Below are 19,475 nucleotides of genomic sequence, written 5' to 3' on the forward strand. Positions count from 1 at the left end.
CCAACTTTTTTTCTTTTTTGGCTGTGTTGCATCTTTGTTGCTGCACATGGGCTTTCTCTAGCTGCAGCGAGCGGGGGCTACTCTTCATTGTGGTGCACGGGCTTCTCATTGCGGTGGCTTCTCTTGCTGCAGAGCACGGGTTCTAGAGGGCGCAGGCCTCAGCAGGTGCGGCATGAGGGCTCAGTAGTTGTGGCTCATGGGCTCTAGAGTGCAGACTCAGTAGTTGTGACACACAGGCTTAGGTGCTCCGCAGCATGTGGGATCATCCCAGACCAGGGCTCAAATCTGTGTCCCCTGCACTGGCAGGCGGATTCTTAACCACTGTGCCATCATCAAAGTCCCTCCAACTTTCTCTTTTAGAAAGATCTTAACCACTGTTTTTTGGGGTTTTTTTTTTGGCTGCATTGGGTCTTCGTTGCTGTGCGCAGGCTTTCTCTAGCTGTGGCGAGCGGGGGCTACTCTTCGTTGCGGTGCGCAGGCTTCTCATTGCAGTGGCTTCTCTTGTTGTGGAGCACGGGCTCTAGGTGTGCGGGCTCAGTAGTTGTGGCGCATGTGCTTAGTTGCTCCGCAGCACGTGGGATCTTCCTGGACCAGGGCTCAAACCCATGTCCCCTTGAATTGGCAGGAGGATTCTTAACCACTGTGCCACCAGAGAAGCCCTTAACCACTGTTTAATTGCTTCACTGCCTTACTATCTCTTTCCACCCTTGAAAATCCTAGGAATACATTTTTTTTTCCTAAGGAAAAAGGACATTTCTAAACGGCATTCTCTCTAAGGACCCATGTTTCTTGAGGGCTACTTCTAAATAAGGGTGCTTTGCTCTGGGATTCACAAGACAAATATATGATGGTATGTTCTATTAATTTGAAGCCAAATCCTATCCAAAGTCACATGGGTTTTGATACTTTTTTCCTCATATGAGGCCGCTGGTCTAAAGACAATGGGTTGCTACTAAAAAATGCTCATGTTATTTTTGAAATGGGATTGTCCAATTCGAGCTATAGAAAAGGACTTTCCTCATTCTTTATTTATTATTTTTGGCCGTGCTGGGTCTTTGTTGCTGCGCCCGGGCTTTCTCTAGTTGCGGTGAGTGGGGTCTGCTCTTCGTTGCGGCACGCGAGCTTCTCATTGCGGTGGCTTCTCTTGTTGCGGAGAATGAGCTCTAAGCTCGTGGGCTCAGTAGTTGTGGCGCACGGGCTTAGTTGCTCTGTGGCATGTGGGATCTTCCCGGACCAGGGCTCAAACCCGTGTGCCCTTGCATTGGCAGGCGGATTCTTCACCACTGCGCCACCAGGGAAGCCCCTCATTCTTTTATTTTTTTACAGTGTTGGCCCGATTAAGTTATGAATTTTTATTTTATTTTTTTGGCCACGCCACGCAGTTTGAGGGATCTTGGTTCCCCGACCTGGGCCCTCAGCAGTGAAAGCACAGAGTCCTAACCACTGGACCGCAAGGGAATTCCCCTCATTCTTTCGGCACCTTAGCTAAATAGCTATTAATATCTTCGTTTTGTGCCCCTAGACCGTAGAATCCTAACAATTGTGTTAAAAGCCCTAAGCCTGAGAGCTAAATTTTATTAGAAGCTGATTTTTATTAGAAAAGACAATCAGCCATTGATATCTTTTTTTTAAAATCAATTTATTTATTTATTATTTATTTTTGGCTGTGTTGGGTTCATTGCTACACGCGAGCTTTCTCTAGTTGTGGTGAGCTGGGGTTACTCTTTGTTGCAGTGCGCGGGCTTCTCATTGTGGTGGTTCTCTTGTTGCGGAGCATGGGCTCTATCTAGTCACTCGGGCTTCAGTAGTTATGGCATGCGGGCACTCAGGCTCAGTAGTTGTGGCTCATGGGCTTAGTTGTTCCGCAGCATGTGGGATCTTCCCAGACCAGGGCTCGAACCCATGTCCCCTGCATTGGCAGGCAGATTCTTAACCACTGTGCCACCAGGGAAGTCCCCAGCCATTGATATCTTATCCTGTGGTACAATTTTAGTCAGTTCAGCTCTGAGATGCACAGACTGATTAATCAAAGATGAATATAAATGGACTAATCGAGCCCTAAGACATTCAAAGCCCTAAAGCAGCTAATGAAGCTGCCATGCACATGGTTACTGCCAAGTAGCCAAGGCTAGGGGAGAGAGTGGGGGTGGGATAGATAATGCAGACAAACACAAGTGCTGTTCTTCTGACCACCCTGGAACCTCTTTCAGCACACCAGGGCATACAACAATTTACTGAGGTCACATGTGGAAGCTGGGAAGACTTCAAACCAGTGCCCAGCTGTCCACTCAAATTCCAGAGCTTCTCAAATCAACAGCCCACTAGACCATATACTTTATGAGGACAGGAACTGTGTTGGTCTCCTCGAAAACTAGGTTCTTAATACCTAATTCAGTGTCTGGCACACATTATGTGCTTGAGAAATACTTGTTGACTTAGTAGATAAATGAATTTCTGCCAAGAGCAAAGTTCCTGGAAAAGATGCTGTTCTGGAGTCTTTCCAGCACAAATTACTCCCTCCTTGACCCACCAAAAGAACTAAAAGGATGGCCAGGCCAGGCCCTGTCTAACACGATGTGCTATCCCCCTTTCCTGAACAATCAGCTTAACATCACATAAAACAGATAAGGTACAAGGTGCAAAGTGACTAGTTAGTCACGATTACATCCACAATCATTATTTCCTTGGGGGAAATCATAACATTCTCCAGGACTGTTATGATTCAAATGGTCTCAAATTAACCTCTGCCTTGCAAAAGCTGATTCATCCAGAGAGAAACGACCATATAAATAGAACTGCTTCAGCCATAAACAAAAAAAAGGAAATCCTGTCATTTGTAACAACACAGATGAACCTTGAGGACATTATGCTAATTGAATACATCAGACAGAGGAAGATAAATAATGTATAATCTCATTTACATGTGAAATCTAAAAAAAACAAATTCATATAAACAGAAAGTAGAATTGTGGTTGCCAAGGGGCTGGGTGTTGTAGGGAATGGGGAAATGTTGGTCAAAGGGTATAAACTTCTAGTTATAAGATGAATAAAAGTTCTGAGGATCTAATATACAGCATGGTGACTATAGTTAACAATAATGTATTATATACTTGAAAGTTGCTAAGAGAATAGATCTTAAATGTTCTTACACACACACACACACACACACACAGAAACTGTAATTATGTGAGGTGATGGATGTGTTAACTAACATTATTGTGGTAATCATTTTGCAAAATATATGTGATTCAAATCATCACACTGTACACCTTAAACTTACATAATGTTATATGTCAATTATATCTCAATAAAGCTGGGGGGAGAAAAGAGATCTTTAAGTAAATAAAGGAATGAACAGATAGATAAGATAGGGCTCTCTTTACCAGGGCTTTCAAAGTTTTTTTTTTTACTATGACCTACAGAAAGAAATACAGTTTGCACTGTAACCCAGAACATACACGTCTCTAACGGAAAACAAAAGTTTCCCCAAACAATATTTATCCTTATTATGTGTGATGCACTGATACTTTCTATTCTAATCCTTTTAATGCCCACAGCTTGTACCAGAAAGCAAGGAAGTGCTCAAAGGGGTCATATCAAAGGAACTAGTTTGAAGGGGCTCTCACTGATCAAATTTGGAATTACTTGAGCACCAAAAATAATCATAAATGAAATTAACTGTAAACACTGAATAAATAAAAATTAACAAGCCCCCCAAAAGGGGGAAAACTTACTTGCCACCGTCAGTGGTCATTATTACACAAACTCCTTACCTGAAAATTGGCAATTTAAGGGAAAGAATTAAGCATTTTCCTTGCCTTTTCAGGAGAAACTGTGGTTCATCCTCCAGTTTGTGAAGGAAAGCTATTCTAGAGACTGCCAGCTAATAATGTAGAAAGAATGACAGAATTAGAAAATCATCATTCTGCAAACCCCCTCCCCCCAGTGAAATAAGTGATTCTGGCAAAAATTCACCAGTGGGTGATCATTAGGTAAAAGGATATTAGAGACAGGATATTCAAAAGGTGCCAAATTACTACTTCACAGATTATCTACCAACTGCAAAGAGAAAAATAAATTTATTTTACAGTGAGGAGATATGGCAGTCACCACTAGAAGCACGTAATCAAATTTAACACCACCAACAGTGGGACAACTTGACAGTATGTGCCTCCTGTGGTGATAGAATATGAAGTACACAGTATCATCTATGAAGTACTCTTGTCAAAAATGTTTAACCTGAATCAAATTAAGCTTTTAATCCTAACTTCTAGAATGGAAATATATGAGATAGAGTCACAAGTTAAATGACACCACAAGGACACAGACAAACCCAGAATATAGAACATTTTAAAGATAAATGGCCTGGTCTCTTCAAAAAGTCAATGCCAAGAAGAAAAACAATAGGGTGGAGAAAACTGTATTAGATTTTTGAAGTCTAAAGAGATATAACTACCTAATGAAATGAGAATTCTGCTTGGATTTTGGTTTGTAAAACCAGCTATAGCTATAAAAGGCAGTTTGGGAACAAAAAGGAAATTTTAATACATGGACTGGATATTAGCTAATATTGGTAAATTACTGTTAAGTTTCTTAGGTGTGACAATGGTACTATGATTATGTAGGAGAATGTCCTTATTTAGGATGCATGCTGAAATATCAACACATCTGCAACTTATTTTCAAATGGTGTATGAAAAATATACACACATATATATTGATAAAGCAAATTATGGCTAAATATTAATAATTTTGACTCAAGTGTGGGATGTAGGCGGTCACTGTTGTATTATTTCAGTTTTGCTATGTTTAAAATTTTTCATACTAAAATTTGAGGAAAAAATGCTGTGCAACCCTTTAAAATGATATCACAATTCATTAATAGAATGCAACCTGTAGTCTGAAGATACCACTCTAGCCCACAGTAGGGTAGTCATCATATTATCTTAGCTCTCTGGGACTTCCCTGGTGGTCCAGGGGGTAAGACGCCGTGCTCCCAGTGCAGGGGGCTGGCATTCGATCCCTGGTTGGGGAACTAGATCCTGAATGCATGCCACAACTAAGAGTTCGCATGTCGCAACTAAGAAGTCCTCATGCCACAACTAAGAGTTGCATGCTGCAACTAAGACCAGGAGCAGCCTAAATAAATAAATAAATATTTTAAAAATAGTATTATCTTAGCTCTCACTTTATTACCAGTATGGAGGCAGTTTTCTTAAACCTGTGGCCCAAAGAGAAGAATGAACCTTCATGAAAAAGTTCACATGGAATGAGGCTTTCTTATTCTACAACCCTTTGTCAAGAGTCTCCCAAGTTTTATATTTTTCTGCCAATTAATAACTCGCTTTACTTGAAAAGGAAGAATAATCAGTTGAAAAATTCCTACTAGTGTCAGGAAAATTTCATTTTGTCCCTCTACTTTTAGATGATTTTTCCCAATTCAGGGTCCATCACAGATAACATTAAAGTCCTTTTGATCCTCTTCCTCACCAATTAATGTCCCCAACTACCCTTAGCCTCCAGTTCCCAAGCTGCTTTCCAGGACACCTGGAAGCAAGCTACATGGCTGACTGCAGAAAAACCCTTGCTCCCACACTACATTTGGCCCTGCCTTTCCACCAAATCAAATGCCAATTTATTGCCCTCTGATGTACAGTCTATCAGCCCACTTCCTGGACGGCCCCACTTCACATTGGGCCAGAAACCCAAAGCAATAATGTGAGTTCTACAAACGGGCAAGTAATTGCTCAACAAGCGTGGAACAAGGAAAGGTCAGTTGTGATATGTGCACATGTGGCAGCCCTTCACATCTCAAACTACAGTGGTAACAGTGGTAACAGAAGGCTGGTGTTACAGAAGAGGCATGCACTGAGAAGCCAGCCAACAGGCAGCCAGGAGTGCTTGTCCATCTAAGTCCTTCAGACTTCCAAAGACCAAAGTAAAGAAACAAAGACAAATGCACTCACCCTTTCCATAAACATATCCAATATCATTTTAGAAACTGGGGTGACCAACTGAGCATCTATGAGCATAGAGAGGTGGTTAGAGAAGGTAAAGCTGAGACAAATAACTCTATACTATCTCTCCTAATCAAAACTGCACACTGAATTTCAAACACCTGGCTTCTTCTGAAACCCTCTTGGCACTTGCCCTGAGTTTGAGTGGGTGGAAAAGAAGAAAGGGACGCTGCCTGCCTCCTTGTTAAAAACAAAGCAGCAGCTGGCTTTCCCTCTTTTAACTCATCTGACTGCTGTCATGGCAAGTTGAGCACATACCCAGAGAGAAATTTCAGGCCTCGAGAGGTGGCTGTGCTAAAGAGGACAATGTCAATGAGAGCAATACCGGTAACACCAACACCCACCACACACCTCACTGTTACCCTGTCCGCCAAACTCTACTAGAAATTAGGTTCTTTGCTTCTGATTTTGAGAGCCGAGCTATTAAGAGTGCCCTTTTTGGGACTTCCCTGGCGGTCCACTGGTTAGGACTCCGCGCTTTCACTGCCAAGGGTGCAGGTTCAATCCCTGATCGGGGAACTAAGATCCCACAAGCTGCGCAGCACAGCCAAAACAAGCCCTTTTTTTCACAACTTCCTTTCAGATACAAGTAGTGGAAAATGTGCCAGGAGACTAGTTCTAATGGCTAAGCGTGTTTGAGCACTAGGGAGAGAAAAAGGGAGAGCTGGACCAATAAGAAGCCAGACTACACAGAACTGCTTCTTCTCAAGAAAGTCTTCATTTTATAATCCTGAGGACAAATAAATGTTTAGAAGAACTTCTTGGTTTAGAAGTGTCAAATGAAGACGGTTCAGATCATTTGGGGAAAGCCCAGTAAAAAGAAATGAAAAAGTTAAGTCATCAAAATATAGGCCTCTGGAAGCCATCTTATTGATATGAATATTCTCTAGGGGAAAAAGAATCACAGTACCTTTATTTTCCCTAACTGTGCTCAAATGCCCGCAAGACTGAGGCTACTCAAGCTACCAAGATTCCAAATTGCCAAAGTCAGCCTGATTCAAATTCAAGTCACACCCTAATGTGCTACTCAACAATCTCCAAACTAATATAGTCATGTATTTTATTATACAACAAGAAAGACAAAAAGGGCACAGGAGGGACTTCCCTGGCAGTCCAGTGGTTAAGACTCCACACTTACACTGCAGGGGGCACAGTTCGATCCCTGGTCAGGAACTAAGATCCCGCGTGCTGCATGGCGTGGCCAAAAAAAAAAAAAAAAAAAAAGGCACAGGAAAGAGATACTTATATAAGTGGGCCCAACCTTGCCTCTTCTAATACTTAGCCCATTACATAAATTTGTCTGCCAAAGTTTGTCATACTTGGTTCTTTCAGCCTCCACTTAGGCCTTGAACAATTCACCAGCTCATTTCCAAGTGGGTCAAAGCTAATGACTCGGGGAATTTCCTGGTGGTCCAGTGGTTAGGACTCCACTGCCAGGGGCCCGGGTTCAATCCCTGGTTGGGGAACTAAGATCCCACAAGCCGCAACACGGCCAAAATAAAAAAAAAGTTAGTGACTCATTCAACCTTCTTCTCATGGCTTCTCATGCTGATTAATAATGATATACTGCTTACGCTAGGGAGATGGTAGCTCTAACAGCAAATTTTTTTTTTTCAAATATTACCCTTACTCAATCTTTTTCCTGACAGTGACTACAAAAATCTCTTCACTACACTTTCCCATGTTCCAACTGAAACAGATTAACTTGAGGTATGAGGCATTCTGGAAGAGTTTTGCTTCAACTTAGAAGGCTATTTCTATGAGGCCTAAGCCAGACAGGTGTTAAGTCATAGTTCCTCCCAGGTTGGCTTTCAGACTCTGTTTAAATGTTCTCTGTAAACCTCTGGAGGTTACATGGATTCAAACCTCCTAGCTCAGATTCTGAATTCACAAAGCTTGAGACAGACAGTACCCTACAGGTGTGTTTGTCCAGGATAAACTATATTTAAATAAACTCCTGATACATCCACTCTCTCCAGGCACCTGCTTCTCCCTCTTAAACTCAAGCACACCATATCTTGCTGTCCAGGTAAGCACAGTAAAGAAATATCCTATCCCTCAAATATCTTATCCCTCAGAGTTACAATACGCAAACCCACCAATGTCTTTGGGAATACATAAACTCTGGCCAGAACAGCTTTACATGAGGAAAGCCAAATAAGCAAATATATGAGCTAAATTTTTGTTCATTTCTTTGGCTTATGTGTTAGCAAGGAAAAGAGTGGGAGTAAGAAAAGATGGCAATAGATTTTTTTTTTTTTTTTTGGCAATAGATTTTTCTCATTCACTCTCACCTATTCCATACCTGATAGAGAACCATATGGCACAGAGTAGAGGCTACAAAGGTTAGCCTTGGAACGGTCAGCTAGAGCCACTAGTCTTAAAAACCAGTGGTTACGAGGGCAGGAAGTTTGTTTACCATTATAGATCCAGTGCCTAAGTGCCTAAGCAAAATGTCTAGCACATAGCAGATATTCAATAAATATTGGTTAGAAGCAATTCAACAAGCTAGACCCAGAAGAAATCCAAAACTTAGTGAATCTCAGAAAGAAAAGGTCCAAGCAGCTACAACAGTTCCATAGTTAATACAGGTGCTTATACTGAGCTTCAAGACCATATTAGTCTTATGCTAAATACCCCCAAACCCCATAGGTCCTCAGAATTTAAAAGGCCAGCCAGGGGTTATATCTCCAAAGGCAAACTCACTACCCTCCCCACCACCACCACCCCTGACACACACCACTAAGAGGTCTTCCTCAAGTCCTGGCCCTGAAGGCTTTAAAGTCATTAACAGGTGATTCCTTAAGAGAAGATTCTGGTTGTGATACTTTTAGACTGTTCTTCTCTCTGTGCTTTAAATCAAAAATTTTCTGGAAAAGAATCTCTTTGTAATGATCTAAGTTTAAAGACCAAGGACAAAGGCAGCCTCAATCTGGAGGCAAATGATCACAGCCAAACACCACAAATCACAACTGACTAGAGCCTTGTCCATGAAGTTATACTGAATGAAGGGTACTAAGGCTTGCAAGGACATGCCTAATCTGGGAACAAAGAGATCAAAGACCAGAGACAATGCTGGCTAGAAGTATTCTTCTAAACTGTCTACTCTGGGGGGACTTCCCTGGCGGTCCAACGTTTAAGACTCCGTGCTTCCATGGCAGGGGACACGGGTGTGATCCCTGGTTGGGGAACTAAGATCTCACATCCCGTGCTGCGCGGCTAAAAAAATAAAAATAAACTGTCTACTCTCCACAGACCTAAAACCAAGAGCAGTATCAAGTATCCTAATATTTCACTTTCCCTTTCATCCCCCTATCCCATGCCACAGATCTTACCACCCAGTCTAACTGTGAGATTGGAGATAACTCCAATAAGCAAGAGCCCCAACAAGATCTCTAGAAGGATAAAAGGAAATGTGTCTTTGGAATCTAAGCCCATGGTAGGGCTTGGGCAGATGCAAGGGAGAGGCACTGGTCCTTCTGCCCCTACGGCCAGGACAACCCAGCCCTGCAGGCAGCACAGAGTTAACTACCCACCCGCTTTGAGAAGCACAAAGGTACATCACTGCAACATGCCTAACATTTACATTGCCTCTCTCTGCTCATTAAACAGGTTTTGGTTAAATAATGAACAAACTGTATTACAGACTCCGATGAGAATTCCAAAATTATAAATCAACTGGGAAAGCCCAAAGGGGCAGACAGACAGGGAAGGGGGGAGAAGGATAATATTGACTAATATAAAGGGCGCAGCTTGACAGTGGATATTCCTGCCACACCTGATCAAACACACTCCGTTGGGGGAGGGGAAAGAGAGCAAGAGAGGGGAGATGGGACAAGAGAGCCTGAAATTTGCATCCGGAAAAGATTAAAATGGATTCTTTGGGGATAGAGAAAATACATAATATATATTACTATAAATGCAAAACTGTACTAAAAGCTAACTCAAATGTCAAAGATTACAGCTTGAATAAATTTAAATATAAAAGCCATGTGCTTCTTGAGTTAATGAGAGAGACATAAAAGGACAAACTGGGCTAGGAGGCTGAACAGAGCCTTATGCTGCCTTTGCTGGGCAATGGGTTCAAAGCACAGCAGCAACTATAGTCAGAGGCTTCCCTTCATGGCTCTGAGCCTTGAGAAAGAACTGGCAAATCCCATTACTTTTCCAGTGTACATTTGCTATTTTTAAAAATTAAGATATAATTCATATGCCATAAAATTCACCCTTCTAAAGTATACACTTCAATGGTTTTTAGTATATTCACAAAGCTGTACAACCATCATCATTATCTAATTCCAGAACATTTTCATCACCCCAAAAGGAAACCCTATAACCATTAGCAGTTACTCCCCATGCCCACTCCCAGCTCCTGGCAACCACACATCTGCTTTAACTCCTTCAGAATAACCTCCTAAGGATTCCTAAGAGAATCGAAAGACCAAATGAGAGGCAGCAGTCAAGTCTCACTGGTGGTGAGCTATGGCATTATCCAAAGTACCAATATGCAAACTTTGCTCTTATTAGGCACTCCATACCTTCCAAGTGCAACCCTCTCTTTAGATTTGGTATTAGAATATTCTATTACTCTAGATGTTACAGAGCATCCAGTTGTCATGCATTTTAGGCAAATACTGACTGCAAATGTAGTCCAGAGACTTATCTGTGAGAATAACTGATATGGACTTACTAAACTTACTAGAGACAGTGGACTTATTTCCTTCACAATGCTCAGATAATGTTCCTGGAGGAGTAGGTAGCGCTTATGTCCGTAAAAGATTCTCTGACTGCTTACAAGAAAAGAGACAAAATCATTTAGGTTGACTGACAATGTCCAATGAACCACCTATTTCCATTAGTAATATTCTTAACCAACCCAGCCAGCAAATAACCTAGAAAAGTGTAAATAGAAAGCCTTTGTAAAAAGAGACCAAGTCCAAGTCATTTTCATGAGTTAAACTGAATAGAGTCTTAGAATTCCTGCCATACTTCCTCCAAACTAAGTGGTACAACATTCCCAGTCACATAGCACAGGCAGTCCCTTCAGTCTCTCTCTCCAAGTTCAAAACCCTTTCCCAGCCTTCAACCGTTAACAGGCTTCCAAGAAAGCAGTCCTCCTGACACTGCCAATCAGAAAAATCTGTTTGTTTTGGTAAAAGAAACAAGAAATTGGTCATGGATTGCAGAGTCCAGGACCACAGGGTCAGTTGACCCATAAACCTGTTCCTGGAAGCCAGCACTATGTGGGGGGTCAGAACCAATCAGAAGACCATGAAATGCTCTATTTTGGGTCCACTCTGTTATTTTCTCAGGCAGGTAATATGCTAAAACCCAAGAACAATAGGGCAACCTTGGCAGGCACCATTTCAACATCTGCCACAGCTGTTGGCTCCTGGAAAATACTACAACCTTCTTCCTTCCTCTGAGGGAAAGCTTGGCAACACCCAGCTATGTTCCTAGTACCACTGACAGAACTGGCTCCTCAGCGTATTCTGGTTTTAATAGTTTCAAGCAGAAGATAATCTGGATTCCTAACCCAAAGATGTAAGAAAATTAGGCAGCAGACTCAACTTTGGTACCTCTTAGATGGTCTAGACTCCAAATCCTGGACTGCACTATTCACCACAGATACAGTCTCTGAACTGAAGTCTTGGGATATGTCAGAATGGAGAAAACAAGTATGGGATATGGATTGGATGGCAAGTAGGAAATGTGGCTCTGTCAGGATAGCAGCACCACCTCAGCTCCTCAAGGTCTGCAGCATGCCCAAAAAGCCTACAAGGCTACTCCAGTCTGACCTCAGCCATTTTAGGGTGTCCCCAGCCACTTATAACAACAATTCCTAGCTGTCTATAAAATGCTTGCCAATGGGCTTCCCTGGTGGCGCAGTGGTTGAGAATCTGCCTGCCAATGCAGGGGACACAGGTTCGAGCCCTGGTCTGGGAAGATCCCACATGCCGCGGAGCAACTAGGCCTGTGAGCCACAATTACTGAGCCTGCGCGTCTGGAGCCTGTGCTCCGCAACAAGAGAGGCCGCGATAGTGAGAGGCCCGCGCACCGCGATGAAGAGTGGCCCCCGCTTGCCGCAACTGGAGAAAGCCCTCGCACAGAAATGAAGACCCAACACAGCCATAAATAAATAAATAAATAAATAAATAAATAAAATTAAAAAAAAAAAGAAAATGTAAATTCCCACTCTTTAAAAAAAAAAAAAAAATGCTTGCCAAAAGTTTCCAAATGTATTAACTTGTTTAATCCCCTTAACTCTCTTAGAAAGACAATACTCTGAACTCTGACCCACCAAAAAGAGTTGTAAATATCTACTCACTACGTTTTCTTTTTAATTGGGATGTGTACGCTTTATCGGAAAAGTTGAAAAGATCTGGCAGCAGCATGGATGCAACTAGAGATTATCATACTAAGTGAAGTTAAGTCAGAAAGAGAAAGACAAATACCATATGATATCACTTGTATATGGAGTCTAATATGACACAAATTAACCTACCTAAGAAGCAGAAACAGACTCACAGAACAGACTTGTGGTTTCCGGGTGTGGGGGGAGGGGAGAGATGGAGTGGGAGTTTGGAGTTAATAGATGCAAACTATTACATACAGAATGGATGAACAAGGTCCTACTGTATAGTACAGGGAACTATATTCAGTATCCTGGGATAAACCATAATGGAAAAGAATATAAAAAAGAATGTATACATGTATAACTGAGTCACTTTGCTGTACAGCAGAAATTAACACAACATTGTAAATCAACCATACTTCGATTAAAAAAAAAAATCTGTGCAAGCCACCAACTTTCTAAAGCAGCCAAATCACTTACAGTACAGGACATAAAATGGGAACATGCCACCTAGTTGCATTAGCCCTGCTATCTAGCTAACAACAACCACCTCTATACTACTTGATCGTTCTTGGCTAATACTGCCAACACTTTTTAACTGAGGAGAATTTGCTCCTTTAAAGAAACATGTAGGGAATCCTTAGATAACTTCTGCCCACGTTTAGGAAAGTAAAAAGGAATTTTTCTCCAGATATTCTCCTATTGATACATTTCTCACGAAAGGAAAAATTTATTTGTTTGTTTATTATTTATTTAATTTGCAAAAGCCTTAAAAACTATTTCATTTGTGGTCTTAGATATGTTACTAGCTAAAACCATTCCAGGGTTATACACTGCAAAAGCCCTTTATAGTCAACAGAGGAACACGCCTCGGAGGCTTTCCCTTTAGGTCTATATATACCCCCTTGAAAAACCTGAAGTGTTGAGACTTGCCTCCTCCCTTGACATGTTTTTCTACATAATATAAGGCACTTCCTGTGTACCTTCTCCTCTAATTGTAAGAACAGAAGCAATGCAGAACAGGGCAATAAACCAGGCATCAGGGGCCTGAATTCTGATGGAAACTCTGATGGAGTTTTGACTCCGCTTCTTAGGATCAGTGTGACCTCAGCTAAATCACTTAAAATATCTCTGGGCTTCAACTTCATTCATAAAAAGGGGACAATATCTAACATGCCTCCCCAACAGGGTTGTGTAAAAGTTCAATAAGGTAACTAGACTTACCATGGTGATCATTTTGAAATGTACAGAAATATCAAATCACAATGTTGTAGAACAGGAACTAATATAGTATTGTAGGTCAATTCTATTTCAAAAACAAACAACTCACAGAAAAAGAGATCAGGTTTGTGATTACCAGAGGCAGGGGGTGGGGCAAGGTGGAATTGGATGAAAGCAGCCAAAAAGTACAAACTTCCAGTTATAAGATAAATAAGTACTAGGAATGTAATGTACAACATTATAAATATAATTAACACAGCTGTATGTTATATACGAAAGTTAAGAGAGTAAATCCTAAGAGTTTTACATCACAAGGAAAAAAAAATTTTTTTTCTATTTCTTTAATTTTGAAACTATATGAGATGATAGATGTTCACTAAACTTACTGTGGTAATCATTTCATAATGTATGTAAGTCAAAGCATATGTACACCTTAAACTTACACAGTGCTGTATGTCAATTACATCTCAATGAAACTAGAAGAAAAAATGAAGTTCCCCATCCAAAAAATAAATAAATAAAAAAGTGAAAAAAGTTCAATACAGTAATAAATGTGAAAGTGGCTTTGAAAATTCTAAACACATGAATATTATGTAACATAATTATGATTAGGAAAACAGGGGCAGAGTGTGTGACACAAAAGATTCTGGCAACAACAGAAGACTAAAAGATTTGCATTACAGACAGCTAAGGCCCTAAAACCAACAATGATTTTCTGTAAGAAAAGGGTTTTGCTGCAAGTATTAAAAACTTCATTTGTGCCACCAACTTCCTATCTTATGGAATACGTAAGTCAGAGAAAGAAAGTAGTTAAAGCAAAACAAAACAAAACCAAAAAATAGCCAAAAATAACTTATTTATAACTCAAGCAATGAAGGAAGTTTATAATTGTATGAACGCTGATTCCCCACTAAAATGGGACACTCTACTGGGAACTCTAGGAAGGATCAGCAATAAAGTAAACCAGAGCAAACTACACCCGTGGGCCAAACCTGGCTTGCAGCCTGTTTTTTAAAAGAAAATTTTATTTATCATTCATTCATTTAAGTATTATCTGAGTCTGCATTTGAGCTACAATGGCAGAATTGAGTAGTTGCACAGTTGCTACAGCCTGCAAAGCCTAAAATATTTATTATATAGTCTTTTGCAGAAAAAGTCTGTCCACCTCTGCAATAAATCAAACACACTTACCTGTTACATTGTTTAAAACCTCCTTTAGATGACTGAAACTATGCAGCAGAGGATCCCGTTCTTCATCCTGTAACACATAAATTAAAAAAAAAAAAAAATTCATTATCAGGCCAAGAGGAAAGAGGAAATAAAGGACAGATCAAGGGCTCTTTCTCTGAAGCCAACCAGAAAATTCAGTTTTCCTTCTGAAGAGAAGAAAGTTAGCTATACTTCATTTTTCCAGTTCCCTAATCTCTTATCTCATAGAAGTACTCTGGGCTTACCTAAAACAGTACATCCTGAAATACTAAGCTTAATCTACACCATGACCATAGCACTCAAGCTACCATAGATTGCTAGGTCCTTTATATGTGCTCTGGTCTGAATGTTTGTGTCCCCTCGAAACTTCTAAGTTGGGACTTCCCTGGCGACTTCCCAGTGGTTAAGACTCTGTGCTTCCACTTCAGGGGGCGCGGGTTTGATCCCTGGTTGGGGAACTAAGATCCCACATGCCACGTGGCGCGGCCACAAAAAAAAAAAAGAACTTCTATGTTGAAATCCTAAGGTGGGTGATTAGGTCATGAGGGCAGATTCCTCATGAATGGAATTAATGCCCTTTATACAAGAGGCCCAAGAGTGCTCCCTTGCCCTTCTACCATGTGAGGATACGATGAGAAGTCTGAGACCCAGAAGAAGTCCCTCACCCGAGCATGCTGACATCCTGATCTTGAACTTCCAGCCCCCAGAAATAAATATCTGTTGTTTAAAGAAAAAAAAAAAAAATCTGTTCTTTATAAGCTACCCAGTCTTTGGTATTTGGTTAGAGCAACCCAAACAGACTGAGACATACAGAGTAAGATGTATGTATTATTCTATCTTTTCTCTTTCTTCATAGTCATCATAATCTCACATATTCATTTCTAAGACATTCCTGACTCCACTCGTACTTCTAATACAATCCACTTTTATAAATGAACATAAGAAATTTCTAAACACACATATACATTTTCACCAAGTTGGAAATGTCTAAACTTGATTTTACAATTGTACCAAAAACTGTCTTACACGACTGTACAAAAAATATCCTTGAACATACAAATGCAATAAAGAAAGTCAGCTTTACAACAGGTAATCTTACTCATCTGATTGGCAAGATACGGTCTGCTCTATATAAGAAAACTTGCTGAATTCCCAAGGAGTACCATTACCAAGCCATACTCCATGTATCAATAACTAAACTAACTGAAATGAATTTGATAGCTAATTATAGTTCTTGGGAATTAGAAGATAAGGAATCTTTCTGACATTTTTAGGCATATTAAAGAGATCCCAAGTGTTAGCTTAAGTTGTTTATGAAAACAGCTAGAAGAAAAATGGTATCATCTTTTGGCTTCCAGAGAAAAAAACGCAGCTTATAAATTTGACTCTAGTTGAAATAAAACAAAAGGGTCCTCTGAAAAACGCTGAATTCCTACTATTATCATCATTACCAGGAAATTGATTACTGTTTTAACCACGCACCAGATCCCCTACAGCAACTCAGTGACCAGGTTCTCTGCCCACTGCCCACTTACCAGTGGAGTATGGGTGCTCCATCGCGCATTTCGTTTGATGGCCCCAACCACAATGCTAATTTCCCCTTGAATGATGTAAATATTTTTATCCACCATCCTGGCAAACCTACTGAAACAGTGAAGAGAAAAGTTAGTTAATATTTGGTTACCCAAGACCATAGCCATGCTTAAATCAGTACCTGATAAGGTTAGAACTATGATTTAACTTTTCCGTACCAAGATTTCCCACCTGTAATCCTAAGATGGGATGAAGCCCTTCTTATGTTATGAATCCAACTACCTGGCTCTTCTAGAGGTCTCCGCAAGTTCAAGATACAACTCAAAAAGCATCACACCAGAAACTTTTCAAAGGCACCTCAACAATCTCTAACAAGCATGTCAAATTCTTCAAAGTCAATTGTCCCCCAAATCTCTCCTACGAATCATATAGATATGCAGATACATCCGTGTTGCTAGTTTGTTAAAGAAGTATTTCAGATCTTCCTTTTGTTCTTCCTTTTTTATCAACTCAATAAATAATGAAGGTTTAAGTTAAAAGAAAAGAATGAAGGCTGTTAGAAAAATAGCCCTGGTTTGGAACCACAGTTACAATGTCAATTTATAGACTGCATCCATTCTGCCAAGTCAGCTCCAGAAAATTGGACAGTGGCAGTGATGCAACCTTTGAAAAGTTCTGAAAAGTCAAGTTCACTTGCTTATAGCAGGAAATCTCTAATAAGCAGACTGAAAGGTAGACTCTTCTTGGCATAGAGAAAACCCTAGGAGCATGTAAAATCAACCTAATCACTTCCCATTGTTTAGAAATCCTCCTCAGAAAAGACAAAATTTTAAAAAACGAAAGGAATAGAAAGCAGGGTAGGGGAGACGTACAGTTAGACAAACATTTAGATCAGGCTCAAGGAAAATTAAAACAGTAAGGCTAACAGAGTAAGGAAAGGAATTCCAAAAATATTTACTTAATAAGCACCTACTATGCATAAGGCATCTTTCAGAGTGCTAAGGATACAAAGCAAATAAGACATGGAAAGAGCTTTAGGCATACTGTGGAATGAAAAAAAAAATTGTAATGCATGACTGTATGTTGCCAACTATGTAAAAACCAACCAACCAACCCACCTTACATAAAATACTAGATTTTTGTTTTCAAAAATATACAGTATTTAACATACAGTAAGATATAAAGAGAATATAACAACCAGTATCCAGATTAAGAACAGTACAACTGAAGTCTCTGTGTGTCCTCCCTAATTACATCCTTCTCTCTTTCATCTATAGGGCCCACTATTCTTTTTTTTCATAAATTATTTACTTATTTATTTATTTATTATTTTTGGCTGCGTTGGGTCTTTGTCGCTGCACACGGGCTTTTCTCTAGTTGCGGTGAGTGGGGGCTACTCTTCGTTGTGGTGTGCGGGCTTCTCATTGGGTGGCTTCTCTTGTTGCAGAGCATGGACTCTAGGCACAAGGGCTTCAGTAGTTGTGGCACTCGGGCTCAGTAGTTGTGGCTCGCAGGCTCTAGAGCACAGGCTCAATAGTTGTGGTGCACGGGCTTAGTTGCTCTGCAGCATGTGGGATCTTCCTGGACCAGGGCTTGAACCTGTGTCCCCTGCATTGGCAGGCGGATTCTTAACCACTGCGCCACCAGAGAAGCCCTGGTCCCACGACTCTTAATCTGATGTTTACTAAACTTTTATGTTGCTTTACACTTTTACTTCATTGATATGTATCTCTAGACAATATGTATCATTCTGCATATTTTTATATTTTGTATAATTAATATCATTTTGTATGTATTCTTCTGCAATTTGCCCTTTTCCCTTGAAACATTATGTTTGTGAGTCATCTATGCTGTTAAGTATACTTAATGTATTTTGTACAGGCATATAGAGAGATACATAAACACAGAATAAAAGGTCTGGGCAGATGTACCCCAAACTCAACAACCATAGTTATCTCTAGAGAAGGTACTATGAAATCAGGGTGTAATCAGAGGATACTTAGCCTTATCCATGTTTTAATTTTTTACAAGGAGAACATATTACTGTACCATCAATATAATTAAAAATTAATAATTATGAAAGAAATGAGATACAATCTCTGCCCTTGAGGCATTTATAGAGTTCGGCAGGATCTAAAAGAAAACTGAGCCAGAGATATGGAGGGAAAAAAAGCACCCTGCAGGGCTTCCCTGGTGGCGCAGTGGTTGAGAGTCTGCCTGCCAATGCAGGGGACACGGGTTCGAGCCCTGGTCTGGGAAGATCCCACATGCCGCAGAGCAGCTGGGCCCGTGAGCCACAGCTACTGAGCCTGCGCGTCTGGAGCCTGTGCTCCGCAACAAGAGAGGCCGCGATAGTGAGAGGCCCGCGCACCGCGATGAAGAGTGGCCCCCGCTTGCCGCAACTGGACAAAGCCCTCGCACAGAAACGAAGACCCAACACAGCCAAAAATAAATAAATAAATAATTAATTAAAAAAAAAAAAATAACACACACACAAAAAAAAAAAAAAAAAGCACCCTGCAAGTAGCTCTATTTGCATATTTTTTACACAAGAAAGTGAGAAGAATGAAAACCACTATGATAAAGGAAAAAAGAACCGGTACAAATTTTGTCCAGGCCCATAACACCTCTCCCAATCCACAAGGGAACCCAACAAAAGACAACACTTATTTTAAAGACAATTTAAAGAAACAACTAGGTTACTCTCAGAAGACTAAACGCTCTAGACACACAACAATGTTCTCTTCAATGAACAGATAAGATTCAATGATGAGAACATACCACGATGAAGAGGAGGAGAACCAAGAAGTAGAAGAAAGATAAACAAATTCAAAAATAAAGTATCAGAAAAGATAAAATCTCTAGCATCTCTCCTTCCTTAAATTATTTAGGCAAGATGAATATGCTCTAGATCTCTGGATTTTTTTTTTTAAATACATGTTACATTTTATTTTATTTATTTATTTTTATATATTTATTTTGGCTGCGTCGGGTCTTAGTTGCAGCACACAGGATCTTCGTTGCAGCATGCATGATCTTTTGTTATGGCGTGCAGGCTTCTCTCTAGTTGTGGCACGCAGGCTCTAGAGCACGTGGGCTCTGTAGTTTGCGGCACGCAGGCTCTCTAGTTGAGGCGTGCAG

General features: G+C 40.5%; 1 protein-coding gene across 11 annotated transcripts in view; it reads right to left on the minus strand.

Annotated features, from left to right (window-relative positions):
* GBF1 (golgi brefeldin A resistant guanine nucleotide exchange factor 1) overlaps nt 1-19,475 on the minus strand; it is a 123,774-nt gene that overhangs the window by 92,500 nt on the left and 11,799 nt on the right. For 9 of the 11 annotated variants that reach the window (XM_036828153.1, XM_036828151.1, XM_036828152.1 and 6 more), the window contains exons 2-3: nt 16,337-16,445; nt 14,784-14,850 (exon numbers count right to left, since the gene is read on the minus strand). In XM_036828153.1, coding sequence (XP_036684048.1) covers nt 14,784-14,850; nt 16,337-16,432 — 163 coding nt within the window. In that variant the 5' untranslated portion in view covers nt 16,433-16,445. The remainder of the gene's footprint in view (nt 1-14,783; nt 14,851-16,336; nt 16,446-19,475) is intronic. The other 2 variants (XM_036828154.1, XM_036828145.1) reach the window with 1 other exon arrangement.

The sequence above is a fragment of the Balaenoptera musculus genome, chromosome 16 (assembly GCF_009873245.2).
Source record: "Balaenoptera musculus isolate JJ_BM4_2016_0621 chromosome 16, mBalMus1.pri.v3, whole genome shotgun sequence".
NCBI classification, from domain to species: domain Eukaryota; kingdom Metazoa; phylum Chordata; class Mammalia; order Artiodactyla; family Balaenopteridae; genus Balaenoptera; species Balaenoptera musculus.